At 32.3% G+C, this 26,277-nt stretch overlaps 1 protein-coding gene across 2 annotated transcripts in view; it reads right to left on the bottom strand.

Annotated features, from left to right (window-relative positions):
• The window catches only part of Pcdh9 (protocadherin 9), an 821,831-nt gene that overhangs the window by 259,477 nt on the left and 536,077 nt on the right, over positions 1-26,277 (bottom strand). For both annotated transcript variants that reach the window (XM_048341264.1, XM_048341265.1), the window contains one exon: positions 17,486-17,687. In XM_048341264.1, coding sequence (XP_048197221.1) covers positions 17,486-17,687 — 202 coding nt within the window. The remainder of the gene's footprint in view (positions 1-17,485; positions 17,688-26,277) is intronic.

Below are 26,277 nucleotides of genomic sequence, written 5' to 3'. Positions count from 1 at the left end.
ATATGCAGCATTTAATAGACAATTACTTCATGTAAAGAAACAAAAATATTCTTTGAATTACTTAACTTAAGCAAATTCTTGTAAAATATTAAATAATACAATTTTATCTTTTTTAGAACTAAATGGATCATTTTAGACTAAATGGTTAAATGGCTCAGGGAACAACTATGCTAGATAAGATTTTGGAGCCTTGATTTATGCAACAAGTTCAGTTTAATAACGAGCAAAGCTGCTAATCAGTGCCCACAGTTATTAGATAATAAATTCAAGAGGCCAAATGGGTATTTGCAGTATAGCAGCAACTACTGACTTAATGATTTAATTAATCTAAACATGCAAAATTTTGTGGTTGCTTAAATTTGTTTAGCACATGACACATTAACGGAGATTAAACAAGTAAAGATCTATTCATAAATTTAAAATGTGTTTTAGGGGAAAAGACAAAATTACAAGATCTTATAAATGTGTCTCATAAGAACCTCATCAAGACCATGAAAGAATGAGCTCATGTATTTGGCCTGGTAATTATTTACCTTACATTGCTAAATTGAAATGGCTTTGATTAGTACAGTGTATCTATAAAACTGCTTGCTTTAAAGCAGAGTGGTAATAGAAGTGGCATATAATTAAGAGAGTATGCGCTTTCCTTAGAGCTGTCCTTGTAACAATTACTTTAAGCAAACAATTTAAAATCATGTAATTTAGTTTTTTTTCTTTTCCCTCATTACATATATCTCAAAATTTGGTTTCTTCATAAAATAAGTTTTTGGGACATTTCAAAATGTTTTCTGGTTATTTTAACACAAAGACTATATATATATATATATATATATATATATATATATATTAGTTTTATTTGAAATGTTTTCTTCTTAACACTAAGCATCTATGTTTTACTAATTATTTTAATTTTCATTTGTAGTCATATGGACATCCCTTAAAAAGCCATATATATACATATATGAACTGAAATTCCATGTAACTGCATTTATATCACAAATAATATATATGTATAGAAATACTAATACTCTTAAATATTTAGGATATTGCTCAGTGAGTTAGTTGAATAGTACTTGCCTAATTATAATAAATTATTATCTGAAATAAAAATAGTTCATATTTTAAAGTTGCTAAGTCCGGAAATGGGGGGGAGAGGGATATTTAAAGATATCATAAATAAATACTTGTTAAAAAAATCACATCTAAAACAGTGATTTTTATTTTAATTTTATGAAAGGCCATGAAATAGACTGAGAAAAGGAGAAACATACTTTTAAAATGTCAATTTATGTATATATACCAGATCTTCTTGATCCATTCATATAATAGTTGGTTTTGTCCTTACTGTAATTTTCCTAAAAAATGTAAAGAGGGATTTTTGATTGAATTCCAAATTCAACATGCAGCCATATTAAGTATTCTGACTTAGTGAAGGTTGTGATCCAAATTCTCACAAGACTTCAGAGCAAGCAGTATTTTATGAGATACATTGTGTCATTGGTCGATCCTACTTAGTCACATATGAATTCTCAGAAAAGTTTGAATTATAAAACATCAATTAACAGTATAGAAGTGGACAACTACAAAAGCAATACTTGCAAAACTCTTTGGTGTAAATGAACTGAACAAGTGAACAATTCATGGGGGGGAAGGGAGAGGGGGAGGGGGGAGGAGGGAATGAGGGACAAGGTAACAAATAGTACAAGAAATGTATCCAATGCCTAATGTATGAAACTGTAACCTCTCTGTAATTTAGTTTGATAATAAAAAATATTAAAAAATCAATTAACAGTATAGAAGTGGAACTGAAGATTTTTAAAACATGTAACTTCTGTTCATGAGTTTATTAAGTCCAAAATCTAAGAATAAACTCACTGTAGGCTCCCAAAGTCATTGGTATTACGTAATGCTCAGCATCAAGTATTGATTTCCTGGTGAGGAACATGGCTTATTGATATTTGGACTCCTTTTCACTGAGAGAACATTTGAAGAAATTTATGTAACCAGGCTTATAGTGAGGAATTTTTTAGCAATTGGTATTACAAATGGCATTTTGGCTTGAAAACATTAAACTGTCTTTTGTTCTATTGATATTATTTATAATATCTGGCTTTCTTTTCTTTATTAAATTTTAATTTTCAAACTGAGGTACAGAGAGGTTACAGTTTCATATGTTAGGCATTGGATACATTTCTTATACTGTTTGTTACCCCCTCCCTCATTATAATTTATAGTAAGCTGATAAAAATCCAAACAAATAAAACTTTTAAGACAAGGTAAAATTATATATTTTCATCCTAATAGATTGTGTGTGTGTGTGTGTGTGTGTGTGTGTGTGTGTGTGTGTGTGTGTTTCAACTGTCATGACTTAGGGACTGTTAAAAATATTCCACAAATGAAGCACTGATTGCGCCTAACACAATATAGTTCAACTTTGAGTTTTTATATTTATGTAAAGGTGTACCAGAGAACCATTTTCTGTTAAGTTTCACTACATTATACAGTAACTCATATGAGACATTTAATTCTTTAATACTGTTGGCTAATGTAAATGTTCTAAAGATTTTTTTTTTTTTTTTGGCCATTCCTGGGCCTTGGACTCAGGGCCTGAGCACTGTCCCTGGCTTCTTTTTTGCTCAAGGCTAGCACTCTGCCACTTGAACCACAGCGCCACTTCTGGCCATTTTCTGTATATGTGGTGCTGGGGAATTGAACCCAGGGCTTCATGTATACAAGGCAAGCACTCTTGCCACTAGGCCATATCCCCAGCCCTCTAAAGATCTTTAGTTGTAATAAAACTATGACATTTAATAAGTATAGTACATAAAGTAGATTTTTGAATTACTGATTCCAAGTTCTGTTGAATTCCTTCATCTGATATTTCATCACATATTTTTGTTATGGTGTCATAATTATTGTATGTTATATTTTATGAAGACTAATTATGGTTATTAATACATTCATTAACATAAGAAGTTATAATTGAATGCTTTCTTGTGTGTTAAGTACACATTTATTAATATTATTAACAAACAAATTAATTTAGAGTAAAAAAATATAAAATGCAAAAAATCCTTAAGGTTAAGTGTTCTCAAGTAAATTAGAGTGTTTCCTAGGAGTTGTATATAATTTTAGCCTAACTTCCTAAATCTAGATGAAAAAAATTAAGAAATTATAAAATCAATTAAATTAGCATATTTTAAAATACATATTCTCATTTTCATATCTTTCAGTTGTTGTTATGAAAGGGTTGCCATTTAAAAAGTATTTTTTCAATGCAATGCATCTTTTCAATGTCACTTCTTTCATTATTACCACCCATCCCCTTAATTTCTTAAATCTATACTATATGCATTGAATTATTTAATGCATTCTCCACACGTTTTCTCTTCAATTACCTCCCATGCCCAGCCCTTGGCTTCATTACACCCCTTACATATATATACCCATTTCCTAGTGCTTATTTTGTTGGGCTTTGACATTACCTTTCTAAAGAATTACACGATTTGAGTTCTCCATGTCATATTCATTTACTCTATCTAATTCTAGCATTTAAGATATCAAATTCTAGCATACACATATGAGGCAATTCATACAAACTTTGTGTCACTGGTCCTGACTTACATATCTTCTTAGTTTGTTGACAGTATTTAATGTAGATACATGCCATTTTTATAGGAATATATGATCAAATAAACCATCCAAACACCTCCTTTCTCCTGAGGGGTCTCAGGTCACCCTGGTGTCCCTCTTCAACTTTGATTAAAGCTAATCTGGTCTTTTGAGGAAAACATTTTATCTTCATTAATTCTTCCTGCCTTTTCACATCTTTCCTTTTCCCTAACAGTGATGTCTTTATTTAGTTATTTTCAAAAACAATGATAGTGTTCCTCTGAGAAAACAATGAACTTTTTGTTTGTTTGTTTGTTTTCTGGCTAGTCCTGGGGCTTGGACTCATGGCCTGAGCACTGTCCCTGGCTTCTTTTTGCTCAAGGCTAGCACTCTGCCACTTGAGCCACAGCGCCACTTCTGGCCATTTTCTGTATATGTGGTCCTGGGGAATTGAACCCAGGACCTCATGTATACGAGGCAAGCACCCTTGCCACTAGGCCATATCCCCAGCCCCAACAATGAACTTTTAATGAGTTCTGCATTTTAGTAATTTGTGTTAAACAATTTTGCCATTTACTCACATAACTCAAAGAACCATGATACCGTAAAGGTATGGTCTCTTATTCTAACGGTTTCTTTGGGAAAAACTCTTTAATGAAACCTGGATACTTACATGCACTTCCTTTCTTCTAGAAATTCATATTTTGGCTTCTTTTTATAAATACAAACATGTTTTATCACTCTTATTTTGAAGGTCAATGATACTCCACAAAATGTACTTCCATACAATGAGTATTTACCTATGGTCCTTCTCTTTCTGATTTCTAGCCTTTCTTCTTTTGGAGATTTTATTGATTGATGTGTCTTTTACTTTTTTCTGCATTCTCTCAGCAGCTCAAACTTCTTCAACAAGCTTAAAATTAGGAGACACTTTGTACCCTTGAATTCTATTTCCAATACACCTGCTTAGATGTATGTTATTATACTGTAATTATTCTTCATAAAGTAGTGATATCTGAAAAATTACTCAATGTGCATAATGATGGATAAAGAGATACATGCATATTTAGTTTTATCAATTCATTAAGATGATGGGACAAACAATTCTTTCTTTTTTTTTTTCTTTTTTTTTGCCAGTCCTGGACCTTGGACTCAGGGCCTAAGCACTGCCCCTGGCTTCTTTTTGCTCAAGGCTAGCACTCTGCCACTTGAGGCATAGCGCCATTTCTGGCCGTTTTCCATATATATGGTACTGGGGAATTGAACCCAGGTTTTCATGTATAGGAGGAGATCTCTCTACCACTAGGCCATATTCCCAGCCCCCAAACAATTATTTCTATTAAAACTAAGCACTATTGTGTAATTATAAAATAAATCCCTCTGCTATGTATTCAAGTAAATTGTGTATCCTTTTTGTTGTAGGATTTTATTTACTTCCACCTAAAATGAGCATGTCTTTTAATACAAATTGTAAGAAGTGTTAGTGGTGAGAGAAGTGATTTATCTTTTTCCCTGAGGATAACAAATATCATCAAAAAGTTTCTAAAAATAACTTGAAAATTACTAGAAAAGATTATTTTCCAAAGGAAGATATGTACATATAATTGAAATAAAAAATAGAATAGACAATACAACACACATACATCACAGGTAACATACACTAGAAACCACCCATAACTAATATTTTAAGATATTTTCAAGTTTGTAGGTTTTATGTTTCAGTATTTTCTGAATATTTGACCAAATATGTATCCATAATAAGGTATGTAACAAAATCTATCCATGTTTGCTATCTTAAGATAACTTCATTGGACTTGTGGATAAAGTGCCTCTTGACACAAATGACTATCAGCTAATAGTATTTGTGTATCTCTCTTGGAGACAGAGGTTTCCCCCATGTTTTTACTATGGTATTTTATGTTGTTCAAACACAAACATTAAGAATAAAAATTCTGAAAGGAAAGTCCCAAAAGAACAGAGCAAAGGAGAAAGCAACTAGGAACAGTAAATTATTTTATAAGCAGCTCCTAAATGTATTGAACTGTAGATTCTCTAATAAAGCCTCATTCATTTTTAAAAGTTTTTGTCTACTTGGCTCCTGTTCTTTGTTCTGCGCAGCCTTCAGCTACACAGTAAATGAAGTGTTCACACGATAGACTGTTCAGCAAACCTGGCACTCTGATTACTTATTTAAGCATTTTATTTATTTATGAGTTTTGCCAGATGAGTAGCATGTTTTCCATACATTACCTTAATGGAGTTGGCGATGCAAAGACTGTGGGAGATAATATCCCATTTGGCTTGGATGCTCACTACTTTTTTTTCTGTCTTTCTGTGTGGAATAATAAGGATTCAAAAGCCATTGTGCTCAGGACTTTTCTTTTTCATTCTAAGCTCCTGCAGCAATATTGCCTAATCTCATTTTTGCACATGTGGTTTTTTTCTGGATAACAGGGGTAGTCACCTCCTTGAGGGTCTAGAATGATTTGTAACATCTAAAATGCAGTTTGGGTAGTGGAATGGATATCAAAGTGGTTCCCTTCAGCCTTATGCAGCACTATAAGCTGCAGGCAGCTCTTTCATCTATCAATGGTCTTTGCCACTATAGTCTATAGAGGAACATGGTTCTCAGCCACTCTATTTTTCCACACAAAATCACAATTAGTACAGGAAGTAAGAATAAGTGGTTGGCCCTCTGCCTCCAGGATAGAGATAATACATTTTTTTTTCTTCTATCAGAAGTTAGAAATGTGTACACATTTCCTTCCTTATATATACAAAATAACAAATATAACTATATGCAATACTAATAGCACTGCATAAATATAACTAAGGTAACTATAATACTAATATAACTAACATAGCTATTATGTATAACTGGTGGGTTATATTTTGTATGATTTTAATGAAATTAATAATTATTATAACTACTTATAAAGTGTAATTGACTCAAATAATGTAATTCCTGGTAAGGCAAAATCAAATCCCTACAAAATAAACACCAGAAAATGTGTACTTGTAGGAGATGGCGTGGGGTTGATGAATGAAGAGGTGTGTGTGTGTGTGTGTGTGTGTGTGTGTGTGTGTGTGTGTCTGTGTGTGTGTCTGTGTGTGTGTGGCAGAGGGCAGTCAACGATTCAATGTATCCTACAAAGCTCAAAAAATAATGGTGGGGTGGGTGGCATTTGAGAATGTGGAAAGGGGTGACACTGATCAAGATGCATTGTATTCACTAATTGCTTGTTAAGTGGCAACTCCTTTGTACAACCACACAAATATAATTATTTTTTAAAGCAAAATACAACCATATGCTGTAAAATATTCAGTATCCTGTGTTTTTCTTTGGCCAATTATAGGTATGTAATCCTAGGTCTTGAAGATAAAAGATTAAAAGGGCCACTTAAATATGCATTAGAAAAGACAAAATAAAACATTTGGGTGTAGAAATCATGATAATCTTCAAATAATGTTAAGCCCTGTGCTCTTGTAATTAATTGTTACATAATGACTTGTGTTAAGGTATTTCCTAGCAATATCTGGTGATTTATTTGTCTTTTAAAGTACTTTATAGTTTTATATGAACAACAGCAAAAAGGTGGCCTTTATTCATATAATTTCAGTGAAGTGTAAGTTAGAAGTGTATTCTAAGTGATTAAAAAATACACATCATAAATTTATATTAATCTGTTTTTTGTATACATTTCATAACTGGTCTTTTTAAAGTTTAAAACTTTAAGGGGATGTACTGTTTTATTTAGTAATTACAAAGTTTCAAGAACTTATAAAGACACAAATTTTCCTGAACAACTCACTAGAGGAAAAACAGTTTAATTTTGTAAAAATAGCTCCACTTTAATGGAGGGAACATGATAGTTAACATTTTGTTCCAGATGCTCAGAATAAGAGGACAAGTCACATCATTCACTCAAATCTCCAATTCCCCAAACTAATAGTGTGAGGAAAGAGGCAAAGGGAATACACAGAGTTTGAACCTCACCCTAAAGGCTAATAGAAGATAGTTCTGTCAAACTCCTTCAAGCAGGAATGGCCCTGAGCACCACTCAGGCCCCAAATCAAACCTAGGGACTCTTTAGGCGTACTGCATCATTTGACCTCCACATCACATCAGACACAGGAAGGCAGGAAGGAATAGTTTCTGAAATGGTTGGGAAATCAGTTTAAAAGGTTTGTGAATCAACATCAGAATCTTGATTTGTGAAAGAAAGAAAAAAAAAGTGCCTCAGTATTTTAAGGGAAGGAAGAAAGTGAAGTTTATATACAGTAATCTTGCACTGTAGCAAGATTAGCTGAGGAAATGAGGTCATTAGTCCTTTTTGTTTTCACTTTAGGAGAAGGTTATGTTAAATGGGACCTTTGGATGAATCAGTAAATCTGCTGACTGGAATGAGGAATTTGGGAGGATGAACATAGTGTAGACTTTTGATCCCATATGTGGAAAAGTTAAAACACGTGTACTAGAGCTGCTCATGTGAAAGAAGAAAGCACCAATACTCTATTGGGAGTGTCCACTCGTGCTTAACTTGGGAATAAATAACTAAGCAACATCTGATCAATTCAGAGGTATATTGAAAAGTAGGAAAAAATGTGCCTTAAAGAAAATACAATATTTGATGTCTGTATTCACAACATTTTGAATTTGATGCACAGAAAATTATTGTATTTCCTTTTGTTAATTTAGTCTTCAACAGATTTTCTGATTATTTGGCCATTTGACAATTTTAAAGCACATACAATATGACCTAAAATGAGTGTTGGAACCCTTCATAGTGTTTTATATTTTATTTTTCTTAAATCATTGTAAATTTTTTCAGAACAAGAAATAATATTATCTGAATATTCAAACAGTCTTCACATCCCTAAACTTTTAAAATGTTATTTCACTCATGAAACACCATTAAGGTTTTTTTTTATTTATTCAAATTATATCTTAAGTTTATCAAAAAATACAATAGATTAGAAATATTGTATTAGAACTATGTCTGAATAGCTGAATACCAATATCAGTAAGGAGAGCCATCATTTCTCATTTATCTAATGTCAGGAATGCTGATATACCTGGGATCAGCTTCTCTGTCAGACATTATGGACTGTATGCATAAGGCTTTATTCATTTTATTACCATTGTGGCTATCATTATCTCCTTAAGATACATATTCTTTTGCTACAGAAGTGATAACCAGAGAGAAAACAATGGAGAGGGGAGAGAAAATTAAGACTTCACATCCCTTTACAGGGCAGTGTCAAACTCAATTTCTCTGCTTCTGAACCTTGTATTCTTCAGGCCCCAACAGATTGTAAAATACATTCATACTTCTACCCTTCTTGAACATTAAGTGAACTTAAGTACCAAAAAGCTTTCTGATTGTGCTAGCAAGACATAAAATTGATAGAATATGGGCCAATTTCTCTTCCCTTTTTATTAGGCTCCTTGTTGCTCTGTCAAGATTTTACTGCCTGCGGAGTATTAGTATTTCTGCTCAAAATACCTGAACTTCTCATTTAAATCATAATCATCTACTACACAATAGTTATGACTTAGGAGAGGTTACTGAAGGGTTACCGTTAGATATGCTATAGCTACTTCTTAAAGAGCTTAAATCAGGCCTCAACATTCTCTTTTGAGTGAAGACTCTCTTTGACTTCATTTTAAAAATGTTTTCCTGTTTAAAAAAAAACAAAAAAACAACTCTGATGAAAGCATTCCATTGAGGCCCCACTGCCTGCAGGGTAGAATGCACCTTTCTTGCTAGGTAGGGCCACGGCATCTATTTTTAGTCTCTAGATATGATTTCATAAGCATTACAGCATGCAAAGTCAAAATTGACATCTTAAAATACACAAAAGATAAAGTATTTCCTTCCTTAAAGGAAGCAGTTTTTTTCATTCATCAAAAATGATTAAAAAAAGAGAAAAAAAATAAAGAAAATACCTACAATTTAGAAATTTCATGTTTTAATCCATTCCTTCTAATGAACATTAACAAGAAATTGTTGTTTTATTTTTACCCAGGCAATTAATTTGCAGAGATAAACTGGAAAGATCACAAAAAATACAGTATGTTACCTTTTCTAGATCAAAATTTACATTAAGTTTTTGTCAATTCCAAAGAAATGAAGAGATTTCTGGACAATTAAAAAGAATAAGTCTGTAAAACTCTTTTTTAAAAATCCCCAAATCAAATGAATACTAGTAATTCAAACAATCCCAAGATATTCACTCATATTCCAGCTTACCAGTCCTACCCCAAATCTACACTCTTCCTATGTTACAATTCTAAGATTTTTAAAATTATACTTCTAAAATTTTTCAAACAACTGGCACTAAATAATATAGTATTTTTTTATTTATGGAGGCACAAGTCTTATTCCCTTACAATTTTATAGAACATATGAACACAAACAAAAATTTTAAAGCCATAGTAAATTTCCAGTAACTGTAACATACAGTGATAAATCTTTAAAACATTTAGTTTATTGTCCTTCATTTATACTTCTGTCTCTAAGCACACAAAAATCAATATTCTTTAGAAACAAACTTTTCTATATATGTCCACAGGAGTTCACAAAAGAAGTGTAGTGACCCAAGATTCATCAAAAAAATCCTATCCAACATTGTTCAAGGAAGCAAGATATTAGAATGATGAATCTCACATATATCTTCTTGTACATTTCTTGACAGGACCGACATGAAGCCAGTGGCCTTAGACAACTCTCATATTTACCTTCATATTTTATGAAAATGGCTATCATGAAGACTATACAATGAAGTTGGAATTATTTTGTGTTTTATTAACTAAGAGCAATCTACAAAAGTCTATGAAGTCCCTACTCTTACCCTCCTACTTATATTACAGATGAGAAAATTTGGGCAGAATGACATTGAGATAATTTCTATTTTTTTGTACTTAGTTAATGCACTTTTCCTAAGTTCATTGCTACATCTTTGAAGTGTATTTTAGTAATCCCAGGTGAATATATTTTCTAGGCTACACAATGTAGTCTTTAAAACTCTCAAACTCGGTTTAAAACTCTCAAAATCGGTTTAATCGGTTTCTCTTTGAACCTCTGAAAAGAAGGGTACAGGCTTCTCTGACTTGGTTAGATTTTATAAGATATTAATCCCATTCTGAAAGCAAAGACAGTATTTAAAATAAATCAATGCTTAGGCTCATAAAATATAGCATATAATTTTGATATATAAAGAAACAAGCAAAACAATGAAACCAACATTAGTAAAAAAAAAAACTTTCTGACACGTTATCAAGACCAACATAAAGTCATAATTCTATATGGCACAAAGCACTTATTATGTGTTATATATAATAATACCTGCATTGTGTGTATACACACACACACACACACACACACACACACCCCAAACTTTTACATTTGAAGAGCAAGTGTTTATGTACATACACACATGTGTAGCCTATATTTTGAAACTTTTCTAGATAAAATATCGGATGGTCAGATGTAATTTCAGATAAAAAGTAGATAAGAACTAGTCATATTGTGTTCTACATACTTGATAATATTGCAATATTTAGAATGTAAATTAATCATGAAATATTTCATTGTTCGTATGTAATTCAAATTGAATTGGTCATCCTGTATTTTAATTGGTCTTCATTTATCAGATAACCTTATTGTAATTTTTTTAAAATCTAGTTATGCACATTTTCAATCACCCTAATGTGAACAATTTTTAAACTTGGAGCAGGTATTTATGTCAAAATGAAATAAAAATAAATTTCATATATTTTAGAAAAACAGTTATGATTTCTTCAAAATTTCCATAAGAGATATTAGATAATGGAATTTATTCAGTCCTGATATACATGTAAATAAATATATTTTAGGTGCATGGATTCCTTATAATTCATATTTATTTCCAGTTTTCTTATTATATAACTTGAAGGGTAAGTTAAAAAGAAGGTCTAATTAAGAGCTACTGAAACAAGTAAGCTCTTTATTTTTGCACACACATATATATATATTACATATATATTATTTTTACTGGTTTAAAGTTATATAGACAAAGGGAAAAAAGTAGTTTTCTTCCCTAAGGTAGATTAAGGTAGGTTAAGTAAATGCTGTTTTTCTGCACTGCTTTTTAAACAATATCACATAAAAATCAACTTTGGCAACCAGATTCCATGCAACACACCAAGGAGAGCTGGCCTTACACTTTATTCTCACTAGGAGGCACATTGTTACTACAGATTCTTCTCCTAATGCCAAGCACATAATGTTTGGTACCTTCAAGAAGCTTAAACAGAAGGTTTTTACTAGTAGCTTTTATCTTTTGAAGAACTGTAAGTATTCAAAGATGATTACTTATTGTGAGTAATGAAAGTCACACTTGAATTTGATAGATCTAACTAACACCTTCCAGAAGAAGAAATGTTCTTTACGTCAGTTTTATATGAATATTCTAAATATATGAAACAATACAGAAATATAGTGTAGTCTTTTTTAAATCATGAAATAGTATTAAAGCCCAGGAAAAGTAAAAGTACTTATATATTATAAAATAAGAATGATTATTTCAAGTAGGGTAATGAATTTCCTAAACCAACAAAAAAAAAAGTGTCCTATCTTCCTTAATAATTTTTCTCAGTCTGTAGTCATTAGTGATGATTTGACATCTTTTATTGCATCTGACAAATATTTTAAAAGTCGTATCTAAATAGTCTACAGATAAAATGTGTTTGGAATTCAGAACAGAAACATTTCTAGAATTTTCATTCTTCTACCGTATTGCAGTTCATTCAGAATGTTTATTTTTAACCTTTAAATTATAACAAGTTAGTTAATGTTTTGCTTCTTCTACACCTCTTCACCATCTATTAAGGAAAACTAAAAGCAGCAATCTGTAAACCGAGCTTGAATTATGTAACAGCAAGACTGCAATTCTGAGGTCAAGGCGTATGATATAGGTTAGGTCTTTTACCCTGGTCTGTGTTATTACTAGCAAAACTGCATTACTTCCAAAACCTAATAATAACTTTGTACAAAACTCAAAAATCTAAGACTCTCCAATCATTTTCCAACACAGCCATTTTAATTTTACATTCTTTACCTAATGCTCCATTGCAAATTTTTTTGACTAAATGGTAAGTTTGGAATGATTTCCTTGAATTCCCTCTCAAGATATTAGGTTAGTTAAATAACCTTGAGGCCAATTTTTGACAAAGAGACATCTGAATGGATTTAAACTCATAGCTTAAATTTCTTTTCACTTTACTTATAATGTTATTTGATTTGAAGTATTGGTTTGCGGTCATAAACAAAATATCAATTTCACAAGAATTCCTGGCTCTCAGACAGACATCAATAAATATTGACCAAAATGATCAGCATATAGTATATATAGTATATATAGTGTATATAGTAAGAAATAATTAAAAACTCCACACATGTAAATTCTGAAGTGTACAACATATTGAGCTATTGTGAAGTAAATATAAACTGCTATTTTGCACATGATTAAGAAGCAAAAATTCCTTTTAAAGAACATTTAAAGACATGCAAACCATAAAAATAACTATTCATGTATCTCAGGAGAACAGGATTAACACCTTAATTCAGAATCAGTGGTAATAATCTGTAAGTACTCTAATCATATGAGTGTTTTAATCGTTTTTGGTAAAGTGTCCTAAATTTTACCTTCAATAAACTTATATTTTAATAATAATAATAATAAACACTTTTCAATTTAAATTACCCTTACCATTTTTCTTAGAATTAATTGTTTGTGATCATGGTAATGAGTTAACTTGTTAGTGAAATATGATTTACTGAGGTTAAACAATGGAATGAGTCTATGCCTGCAGTTAAAAGAAGAAAATAATTGCAACATCAACAATAACAACAACAAAGCTTAATGTAATAAAAGTAGTGTGTGCTGCTTATGAGAAGTGGGCTGTGTGTATTCCAGAATATGGCTGTGCCTAGAATATAGAGGTACTATTTATCTAGTTGACAAAGGACTATCTCCCTGCCCTTTCTTAAATGACTTCAGTGTACTATAAGAAGAACAGAGTGGAGGCTTATGGTTTTATTACTAATTTCCAGAGGAATGGTTTGTAAGTTATATTTGTAAGGTGTAATTTACTTAAGTATCTTTAGTAGAAGCAGTTATCAATGTCTGTTCTATTCTTACAAGTTTGTAGGTAATTACAAAAAATTTATGCTTATTTTTATCTGCACCATTGGTAGCATCCTTTTTTTTTTTTTTTTTTTTTTTTTTTGCCAGTCCTGGACCTTGGACTCCGGGCCTGAGCACTGTCCCTGGGTTCTTTTTGCTCAAGGCTAGCACTCTACCACTTGAGCCACAACACCACTTCTGGCCATTTTCTATATATGTGGTGCTGGTGAATCGAACCCAGGGCTTCATGTATGTGAGAAGAACACTCTTGCCACTGGGCCATATTCCCAGGCCCTCGTAGAATCCTTAAATGCATGAAATTCATTAGTTATATATGACAACATCTGTATACTTTTGTAAAAAAATTATTTAGTAAAGGGAAAGTATAAAGTCTAATTTCATTAATTTCATATCAGTGAATATTTTCCTACTAGTTTCTAACTATATTTAACCTTTTTATTTTAGAAAATGTAAAGCATAACAAATTATAATAACCAGCTTAGAATCATCCAATGTCAATAAATATCAATCTTTCATTGATTAATCCAGTCCACTCTATAGTAATAATACTAATTATTATTATAAATGCTGCTGTTTTGCTAGACTATGACTCTCTGCTCCTTCTAGTTAAACGATATTGCACAAACCATTATTCTACATGAAATCAACACTTTGGTAATGTTGGAATACGTTGTATCCTTTTCCATGAGTAATTAGGTGTAAAGACTGAATACTTCTTAAATGAGGCTTGAAAGGTGCATTTTCTTTCCTAGCTTTAGGACTTTCTTTGTTTTCTCCCATTTGGCAGCTCGCCCAGTGCTATTGCACAGGATTAAGAATCACTGAGTAGCTAGGTGCATTGGATGAAATTCTAACTAAAAGCAATTTAGTTTAACTGTACAGTAAGGGATAGGCAAAACATTTTTGTCTCTCTCAACTTTTCTTTTTCTGTGATTGGAAAATTCAAATGTGATCTTCCATGTTGTAGACTTAGGAGAAAGAAGAGGAATATGGATGAAAATGTTCTGTAATCTAAACTACAGCTTTTGTGTTCATTTGGTCTAGCTTAATTCACCAATCACTATCAATGTGCAAACTTTATCTCATTCTGTTTAAGTTTTGTCTTTTTCTTGAGTATATACTTTCTTTGGGAATGTAAGAAGAAAATACAGATAATAGAACTTGGGTCTCATTCAATATGCAGACTCTCTTGATAAGTTAATAAATGAAAAGATAATTATTTCTAACATGAATTTCCAATGGAATCTTCACAAATTTCCTTAAATTTATTATGCAATATCAACCCCACTTTTGTTCAGTATACATTAAATTAGCACCTGCATTTAAACATAAATCACTTTAATTGTACATATTTGCATTCTATGGTTGCTGCTCTGATAATGATTGTATTTGTAAAATTATCTTGCTATACTTGTTTCTCACTAGATTTGGGCTGAACATGGGTACAGAATTTATGATAAAAAGTATGCATAAACTCTCACTTTGTCTATAAATCTAGTCATTCATTACAAAAAATTGGTTGAAAAATTTAAAATTACTAATCCAATTATTATTCAAACATCCATCAACTTTTAAAACTCATGGAACATTGTATATGCTTCTAAAATATTTCCTCATTTTGGCTATAAGGAAACATTACAATATGATCACAAGAAAGCATAGAATAGTCACCTGCAACAACATATATTCTTACCAAATTGAAGATACTTCTATAAAATATATTTGATAAAATCTGAAGACTAGTCCTAAAATAATCTGTGTTGGTATTTAAAATGTCAATATTTCTGTCTTGATTTTGATAAAAATCCAAAGAAAATATTCAAATACTCTCACATATTTTCAGAAGGTCCAAAAATAGTTTGATACCTTTACTCAGTAACAGATACAAGTGTTTAAAATCAGAAAAGAGAAATTTTCAGACAAGAAAAAAAGTGTAGAAATAATTGTATAAATATCAATTATCCCAATATTTCCACTTAATTAAATAAAAATTTAACTTAGTGGAACAAACTAGATTTTACTGATGCTTATACTGTCTAAAACATCAAGAGGAAAAAAATATATAAACTCTCCTAAATTTACCAAATGAAGACTGATTTTTTGGGGTATGGTGCACCTGGATACATGCAGTAAAAATAAGTTCTTATGTATTTCTTATATAACCAGGATGTGGGACATGAAATAGCAAAACTAGAGCTAGTATGGGACTGCTGAGTTCTTCCTAAATGGTTGCTTGGAGTAGACAGAATGATCTTCTAAGAGAATATGTAAATTTAGCTTCACAGGCATAAAGTTTGCTAATGGAGAAAGAGCTACCCATACCTGAGTCCCAGAGAGAGAATGGAATGACTGAGGTGAGATGGAAGGAAAGGATAAAGTAGATCTACAATTTATCCCATCCCACTCTAGGCAGAAAGGACAATTTAAAATTGTGCAAGCTGGAAAACAGCAAAAATGGATTACCAGAATGAAACTAGTTAAGAAAGTTATTTTACACTTTTTACATTCTCTTGATATTCCCACTTCAATCATAGAAATGCCAGGGGCACTTTAACATCTGAAGCAGTAGGAGCTAAATAGCTGGAAAAATGAGGAAAAGTCACAACTTCATTGCCAATTGTGGCCAACTGATTAGAAGTAAATTCAAGATGAGCTATAAAAATAACCAGGAAACAATTTTTCTCATCTGCTTTCGTAGATAGGATGTCTTGTTATGATTGCTAGTTAGCTTTTAGACTATTAGGTATTACCTGAGATTTAAATTCAGGTTCCGTTTCACAGCAAAATTAGGGGAAATGTAGAAATATTTCTCACATAGACCAAGCCCTCAAGCTTCAAAGACCCCTTCTGATTCTATCAACAACTCTCACCAGGAAAGAACTTTTAATTAAAATAGAATAGAAACCATACTCATTATTATGGAATAGATATTGAGGTATTATAGTGATTTAGTTATTTTTTAAGGAAATTGGACTGAGTTATTTATCCATTAATTGGCTCATTCACTCATTCAGTTTTTGGACAAAATCATTGTAGATATTACCCCGGATTTCTTCCATAGGCCAAAGAGTTGTGGTATACTTTGATTGAACAAGGATTTTATGAGGTGGGAAATGGATGTGTGGGGAGTATAACCTTAGACCAAATACATCTCACTCTGCATATAGGTAATAATCAATCAATCCAAAACAAAAACAGATGAATTAAAAAAAAATGTGTCACAATGGATATCTCTTTTTCTCACTTACTTCCATCACTGTTTAAGCCTTTTATTTTTATACAGATTCCAAAATAGCATTCTGCAGAACAATTACATATATGTTTCTGCATAGGCTTTGTCAATGTATTTTTAACTGAATTTTATCTATTTTTCTATTATGTGTTTACACCTTGGAATTATCTTTGATATCAGAATATCTTGGAAAAAATGACTTATTTTGATTGTGTTTGTAACTGTCTTTGCTCTTTTATATCTTATAAAATAACAATGCAGGCTTAATGCAATTTCACAACAGATATATCAAGCTCATTGCCTTGATCAATTTCAAAGAATGCCACATTAGAAAAAAAAATAGGATCAAAAACATTTATCCATTTACTTTTATCAGAGGATTATGGTGCAGAGATCGAGTGAACAACAAACTCAAGTCAATAAGATCTGGAAGTTTAGACAGGGACTCACCAGAGTTGGGGTCAGAGTTCCCGTCTGCTTCGGTCCTTTTGTCCGGAGAGGCCTGGTCGTAGAATTCGTCCTGTGGCTGAACCAGAGGAAGAGGGTGTGAGATCAGGGTTCCACTACCCACCGGCTCGTGGTCTCCAAGACCACTGTCACTGCAGCTTTCCTGGGAGCCATCGGGGAGGTGAAAGGTAACACGACGCTGAGACTACAAAGAAGACCACAGGACATGCGGATTAACACTCGTTCCTCCCAAGCAAATCTCATACGCAGCAGACAACAAAATCAAATCTTTCCACAAATGACACAATGCAAAATCAAACTCTGTAACACTCAAAGCTAAGCTAAGAACAATCATTCACATTTGTCATTTATTGAGTAACGCCCAACTGGCAAAATACCAAGAAGAATTTTAATCTCGAATAATTCAAGATCATAATATGAATTTTTTAAAGTATAAAACCAATAGGATATATATGATGATCATCAAAATTATACAAAACTAAATAGTGGAAGAAATAGGCAAATATTTCCATAAATCTTAATGAACATATTTATAAAACAATATCCTATTTAATTTGAATGATTAGAAACTATTTACCAAATATTTTTTTACTAATAATTTTCTGACTAAGAGATTTCCTGCATTGGACCTCTATTTTTTTTCTAGGTGAGTAGTGATCTTTTTTTTTAAAAAAATGATATATTTATTGTCAAAGTGATATACAGAGGGGTTACAGTTTCATACATAAGGCAGTGAGAACATTTCTTATCAAACTTGTTATCTCCTCCCTCATTTTTCTTCCTCCCCTCCGCAGTTGTACAGCTGGTTTACAGCACATAGTTTTGTAAGTGTTGCTGTTGCATTGGTTCACCTTTTACCCTTTGTCTCTTCATATTGATGTTCCCCTTCCCTTACAACAAACAAAATCATTTATAGTGACATAACAGGTAAAAACATGGGAAAGAAAGTTAAAACAAAATGGCATAATTTCACATGGTATGTTGAGCATAACAACAATAAGCATAAACTGCTTACTTGGATTTCATTTTCCTTAGCATCATCTTATGTGTTCATATGAGTACATATGTACATAGCTATTGAGCTACTGTGCTCCCTATGACCCAGCAGACCCGCTTTTGGGAATCTACCCAAAAGATTATAAGCAAGACTACATTAAAGCCACCAGCACAACTATGTTCATTGCAGCACAATTTGCCATAGCTAAAATATGGGACCAACCCAGATGCCCCGTAGTAGATGAATGGATCAAAAAATGTGGTACATATACACAATGGAATTTTATGCCTCTATCAGAAAGCATTGCCCCATTCAAAAGGAGATGGAAAGAATTGGGGAAAAATCATACTAAGTGAAGTGAGCCAGACCCAAAGAAACATAGACTCTATGATTTCCCTCACTGAACCTCTATTTTTATTGAAGGGGGAATCTAAATCAATAATGGAACAATTCATTAAAACTGTTATTTCAAACAACCCTGCCTGTGAATTTGCGAACAAAATACATGAAATGAGACCATTTAAAATTAAAAATTAGTGAAATATTAGTGAGTAGTTTTACCTCCTAGTCCAAATAGTTCTACCAATCCTTGATTTTGGAAATTTTAGAACATTTCAATTGAAAGATGAGTAGAATATTACTTTAATATGTATTGTATAATGCTATTCTCAGAAATGAGCTAAAGCGTGGTCATGGTTACTGCAATAAACATTAGCTTCATTAAAAAAAAAAACACAAACCTACACTAGAGCACAGACCCCATACAAGCTTTCTTTGTAGTTGATGTAATCCATGAAACATGAGAACATTAACAGCTATGTGGGGTGAGAATTGAGGTCTTAGAAAATAGATGAGAAATGCTTATCTATCCTATAGTGTTGAACTTACTTTCATTCTGTTTTAATGGTCAAGTATCTTACAATATCGTATTTATACAAGACTACTTATATTCAGTTTTAATGGCTTTATTAATAAACAACATACATAATATATGGATGTGTAATATGTAATAGAATCATTTCTTGAAATCTAACATTGTATTTTTCAAGAGACAATTCACAAATTGCTTTCAATTAACAGAAATAGTAATGTAGTTAGAAGCAAATGTGACAGTTCTACCACAACTCAATAAATGTATTTTTATAGACAGAATAGCACAGAACCTATTTTCTATGAGTCACTGGTTCAAATCCAGCTCAGAGTCATAATGGAGAAGAGCTGATCCCACTTTATTGCTGGTCAATGACTTGTATGAAATGAGTTGACAGTTCAGTACACTTTTAATGAACTGACACCAACATCACATAAACCATAATCATAAATGGTACTAATTGTGTCTTATGTAGCACATTTCACCTTCATGCACAATTCTTCAGAGCACCATTCCCCTCTCAAAGGTTTTTGCCACATTCCTACATGAAGACTATAGAAAATATAAGACAAATTTGAAATGCATTTCTCCCTATTCAGTGAATTTGCCCTCATTTTTACTTATTACAGTGTTTTATTTCTCATAAAATTTACTCTGTAGGAGAAATCACTAGTTCAGTTTCTATTCCATATGCGCTTAATTTCTATTAGCAGTCTTCTGTTATGACATCATTACTAAGAACAAAGATCACATTTTATCATATACATGGTTATCAAACATGCCTTTAAAGTGATAATGCAACTAAAAATTCCAGAAGTTATCATGAGAATTATCTCCTGAAAGGTCATTCTTAGGTAATTCTCAGCTGAGTGAAAAAGAAGCAACACACACACACACACACACACACACACACACACACACACACACACACACACCTAATGGAACAGATGATTCTTTAATCTTATAAATCATTTATGGAAGCTTCATAAGCCAGTGAGAGGTATCTATTTTATTATAGATGAGAAACGTATCTGTGGCAAGTATTATACACATCCTTACTGTTTTTAATTATAATGAATTTTCTCATAAGAAATATCACATGTGCACCACTGTCTATGCCTCAAGACAGCATTTATTGCAGTGTGCACTTTAGAATATGTACTTATTGAGCAGCTTATATATGCCCTAAGAATAAGTATCAAAACATTTCTAAAAATGTTTCAGAGACAGCTTATTAGATTTCATCTCACATATATTGACTGCTCTAAGAATAAGTATCAAAACATTTCTAAAACTGTTTCAAAGACAGTTTATTAGATTTCATCTCATGTATTAAACGGTGATGTTTTAACACTTTATCAGTAAGAATAAGAAATACATGTAAATTCAGCCTAATTTTTTGCAACAAGACATTATAAGTAGATTGATATAATGTTTAAATACGGTAGTTTATGGTATTCTTCCTTCCTTCCTTCCTTCCTTCCTTCCTTCCTTCCTTCCTTCCTCCCTCCCTCCCTCCCTCCCTCCCTCCCTCTCTCTCTCTTTCTCTCTCTCTTTCTCTCTCTCTTTCTCTCTCTCTTTCTCTCTCTCTTTCTCTCTTTCTCTCTCTTTCTTTCTCTCTTTCTTTCTCTCTTCCTTTCTCTCTTTCTTTCTTTCTTTCTTTCTTTCTTTCTTTCTTTCTTTCTTTCTTTCTTTCTTTCTTTCTTTGCCAGTCCTAGAGCTTAGACTCAGGGCCTGAGCACTGCTCCTGTGAGCCACAGTGCCACTCTGGCCTTTATATGTGGTGATGAGAAATTGAACCCAGGGCTTCATGTATTCAAGGCAAGCATTCTTGCCACTAGACTATATTCCCAGCTCTGGGATTAATTCTTGATTAATTTGAACGAAAAGTTTAAGATTTACTACACAGAAGTATGCACAATTTATCAGCCTGCTAAGAGAGGAGGGTACTGATGCATATGAACTAAGATTCCCACATGAATATTATAGAATAAAGTGAGTTGATTGGGTAAATCCATCTTTAGCTTTTCATCACAATGACTGATGTAGATAGAAGAATGAACTATCAAAGAAGATGTAGGAAAAAAATCTGAATAAATTGAATTGCTGCCATAGAGGAGTGCACAATGGTAGAGATGTTTGCCCTTAAGGACAACAGCACTTGTTCAGATTGAATTGAAGTGAACTGGATGAAAAGGCAGAAATAATCTCGTGATTTGGAGCTCGGTTTCATAGAGATGGCCCATTTCAAAGTACTTTATCTACAAATGAGTTCCTGGGTATGGAAAAAGGAACGAACATAGAGCCTTCACCATTGGGGTATTCTGAGAATTTAAATAAATTAAAAAGTATTTTGGATACATAATGATTGACATATTGTATGTCTCACTCAATAGAAGGTGGCTATAATTTGTTAAACTTAAAATTTAAGTCTGTTAGTGGCTGTCTTGTTAATGGTCAGGAAGGGTTGGCAGGGAAAGAGAGTATTGTTCTGGAAGAAAAAAAAAAAACATGAAACAATTCTGACTAACAATTCTGCTTAGTGCCTGTTCTTTGGTGACTCCCCTAGGTGAGAATGTGGAGTGTGGGAAGGAAGTAAAAAATGCCTGGTTTGTTCTCTGAGAAAGGAAAGGATCACCCATTATCCATAATTGTCTATATATTTAGAGAAAAAGGATGGCGAAGTCGTTATTTACTGCTTCTGAAAATGTTGTTTCTTGTCTTACCTTTATGGAAATACAACTCAATCTGAGTTATAAATTTTGTCAAACCCTGCCTAGCTGCATTGGAACACATACTACCCTGAGACTACTTCAGATTTTCCAGAGCCTGGACACTTACATTTTGTTTTCCAAAATCTATTGCTTACCTAATAAATTTTCTCCTCTGGAGAACACCACCATTATTATGATGATGATTGGCACAGCTTGGTTAATGGTTGAATGTCACATTTGTTTACCTAATTTATCACTGATAGTTTAGTTCCAGATCCTGGCTGCCCAGAGAAAGAATAAAATGGAAAATGTCACAACCTAGGCTGATTTACACTGTTTTCCATCAGAGTGTCTCATGTGAATTCAGACAAAGAATGAACAAGCAAAAAGTATCACAAATACATATATTTCTATGTACAGAATTGTGCCAAGACTTGAGAAACGTTTCACAACAGCACTTTATTTAAAATATATATACAAATATGCAGGGTCTGAGCTCACTAGACAGTTGTTTTTGCACTTTACCTGCCCCTTGAGCTAGTTTTTAATATATATTTTTTATTAACTTTAAGTAGTTGTACAAAGGGTTTGTGATTTACCAAAGTAGTTTATAATTACAGTGTATCTTGATCAATGCCATTTAAACATTCTAATTCACCCCTTCCAATCCACCCCATTCCTAACTTGTGTTAAACAAAATTTTGGGTACAGATATAATTGATAATTTAACAAAATCAACTTTCATTTATAAGGGAAACAGAAATTCACTTATAGTATACCTAATAGTTTTCTGAACCAGTTTTTAATCAACTGCTTAGCAAATGTTTCATTTCATAAAAATAGTTATTATTAATTTTCATTCTAGTTCCAAAACTTCACTAAAATCCTGTTTGAAAATGTAAAATTAACTTAAATCCTAAACTTCTCTCTTGAGGTAAGGATTTTCCCATCCTCAGGCTTTGCTGGGACACAGACAAATAGAATGAAATTTCTGTTCATTGTTGATTATTCTCCTTATATTTTTATGTAGTCTCTGCTATCTTAAATGTCCTCAGCCTATTTTTCACTGTTAAATGTTGCCCAGTAGGAATTCAGTACTTTATATGAACATATAAAATATAAAATGACTACATTAAATAGGACCATCTATTCCTAAATCTACAAGTAGAATTTTTGCATCTATAAATTGTATGTAGAGAAATGCAGGAGAACTACTCAGCAAGAGATTTTCCAGTTTAGTATCCTAGTATAAACAAATCCATGTGACAAAACAAGTTATCCTTATCATATTTACAAAATTAGCCACCATTGTACTTGTATCAGTTTACTTAGGAATTATGTTACATTACCACAGTTACTAAGTAAGTATACACAACTCACTGACATGGCATGTAGTCTCAAAATAATGGGCCTTGTGTTGGGTCAATAATAAATAACTATAGAAACTGTATCAGACATCTCAGTATTGACAACAGAAATGGAATCTAACTTGGTGCCTGGCTTTCAACAATTTATTTCAGCTAGTTTTAGAAAAAAATAACAAGAGAAGTAGCGACAACCTCGTTTAGAATGTCCTTTGTTTATTTTCAATGCAAAATTAAACTTGTAAATCCAAAGTAGGCAACATTTTTTAGTGCTAGCTTTTAAGAAATTGTCTCAGTTTTATAATATAATTATCCTTAAACAGCTGCTTGATTCAGAAACAAACAGGAGGCAAACAAACACAATTTAATTTTCCTTCATGTACTGAACAGGTCCAGGGACATAATTGCCTAAAAAGAAGGAAAACTAGCTAGTTATTTCACATTAGGGAATGAAATACAATGCAGCCCTAACATAAAGTTCTCTCTGTATGGTCTCCAAGAAATACCATTACACCACAAAGTTGTTTAAAAGTCTCAAGAACCTTAATTAAGGACACTTAATTGGTACCCATAACTTGTTTTGTATCATATGTTGTACTTTGATTTTATATTTAACATTTTCCAACATTTTAACTTAACATTTTCTCAGTTTCAGATACAATTGTTAAACATTTCTGATATCTTCAATAGGATAATGATTTATTAATGTGAAGATAAAATCCAGAATTACTGTCTGAGCATGCTTAAAAGATGTAGGTAATTTCTGATGTTGGAAGTAAAGTATGTTAAGCAGAATTGTGCATGATTGGCAGTATGATAGCCAGCCCAATCATGTGACAAAATACTTTTTTTAAGAATACATCACAAATGCAGAATTAATCCTACACAATTGTTAGCATGATGTGATAAAAGTTTTAAATTAACAGAGATTTTACAAAACATCTATTCTATTACTCTAAGCTTTAGATAACTATGTCATTACTGTGATATAACTAATTTTAAAAGCTTTCTGAATCTATAGTTCAACATGATTTTACATTTTATATAGTAATATTTTGGAAAGTCTTAAGGTAACATCTCTTTGCCTTCAGTGAATTCATTTTATATTTTGTTATAGCAAAACTATATTTTTACTCATGAAGAATAACATTTTCGGTAATAGTTCTGGGGCTTGAAATCAGAGCCTGGGCACTTTCCCTGAGCTTCTTTTGCTGAAGGCTAGTATTCTAATATTTGAGCCACATCTCTGTTTCCGAATTTGTGGTACTTTATTGGAAATAAATTTCCCACATATTTACTTCAGGCATTGGTCTTTTGATTAGCTAGGATTACAGGTGTGAACCACTGGTGCCTGGCAGCAATAGCATTTTTTTTAAAGTAGTATAACGTCCTTCTTCAAAAGATTATAGGGGGATGGGAATATGACCTAGTGGTAGAGTGTTTGACTCACATACATTAAGCCTTGGTCCCATTCCTCAGCACCAGAAATATAGAAAAAGCCTGAAGTGGCGCTGTGGCTCAAGTGGTAGAGTGCTAGCCTTGAGCAAAAAGAAGCCAGGGATAGTGCTCAGGCCCTGAGTTCAAGTCCCAGGATGGGGGGGAAATGAAAGAAAATAATAAAATGATATATGTAGATCATGACCAACGTGATTGCCCCACATATTATGATAAATGTCAACACTAAGTATATATAGAAACGAGGAGATTTGAAAGAAAGCAGTAATTTTTACATATATTTATGTTCCTTAACATAAATCTCAGTCTTAACTCTTCTTATACACATGAATGTTTCTTCGGGAAGCATAACTTTCATAATTGCAATGAAAGCAACATAGTCTTTAACACTGAAATGAGTGGGGATGGGCTGGAAATACAGAAATCTCAGTAAATGTCAATCTACATAAATTGAGCAATGCTATTTGATATTGAAATAATCTAGAAATGTTTTATAAATTATTAATACACATGAATTGATAAAATGTAAAACTTGCATATCATGGTAATCTAGAAGAAAGTATGTTTTACGCTTCTGGTACTTTGAAAAATGTAATCCATAAGTACTTCTCTACTCTGCTAGAATCAAATTTCCATTTGGTGGAATAAACATGAGCAAGGTTTTGTATCTCCTTTCTCCTGGGTATAAGAGTCTTTGTTCTGAACAATCTAAGTAGCTGGACCTTATTTCAAAAGGAAAAAAAAATCAACTGTTATTGCAGGCAGTCCCTGTGACTTTGAGACTGATATTAAACAACAAAATTACTCCTACATGTCAGTGATAATCGCTACTTGCCCTGTGGCTTTTTAGTCTTTACTTTGAAAACTTCACTGAGTCACCAATTTCAGTTATTTGTGCACTAGAGATAATTTGTTTTCCCTGAATACAAATGCAGAATTCAAACACATATCAAGAATTTCTATATGTCAGAATTTTAAAATATAGATAGTATCTATGAAACAATGAGCTATACTCAGCTACATCTCCATCTGTAGATAACACTCTCCAACCGAGTGAAATAATGTAGACACTGCACTGCAGAAGGTCAGATTGCAAAACATTAGCAATATTTCCTGAAGATGATAAAGTAAGTTCATTTCTGTGTATGATTCAACTAATGTGAGCAGAAATTACTGCTTTCTGAGTTTTGTAAATCATAAAATGGTAGCTTCAGAACAAAAAGAACTGCACAAAATTCCCAACAGTAGGGTTGGGAAGATGAAGACTTAATATAGAGTATAATTCATGTTATGCATGAAAATTTAACAACAATAAATTATCTGTAATTTGAAATAATATACTCCTGGGATTTTATATTTAGTGCTTGAAAACC

The sequence above is a fragment of the Perognathus longimembris genome, chromosome 3, assembly GCF_023159225.1.
Source record: "Perognathus longimembris pacificus isolate PPM17 chromosome 3, ASM2315922v1, whole genome shotgun sequence".
Classification (NCBI taxonomy): Eukaryota; Metazoa; Chordata; class Mammalia; order Rodentia; family Heteromyidae; genus Perognathus; species Perognathus longimembris.
This window is presented reverse-complemented; position numbering and strand designations above follow the sequence as displayed.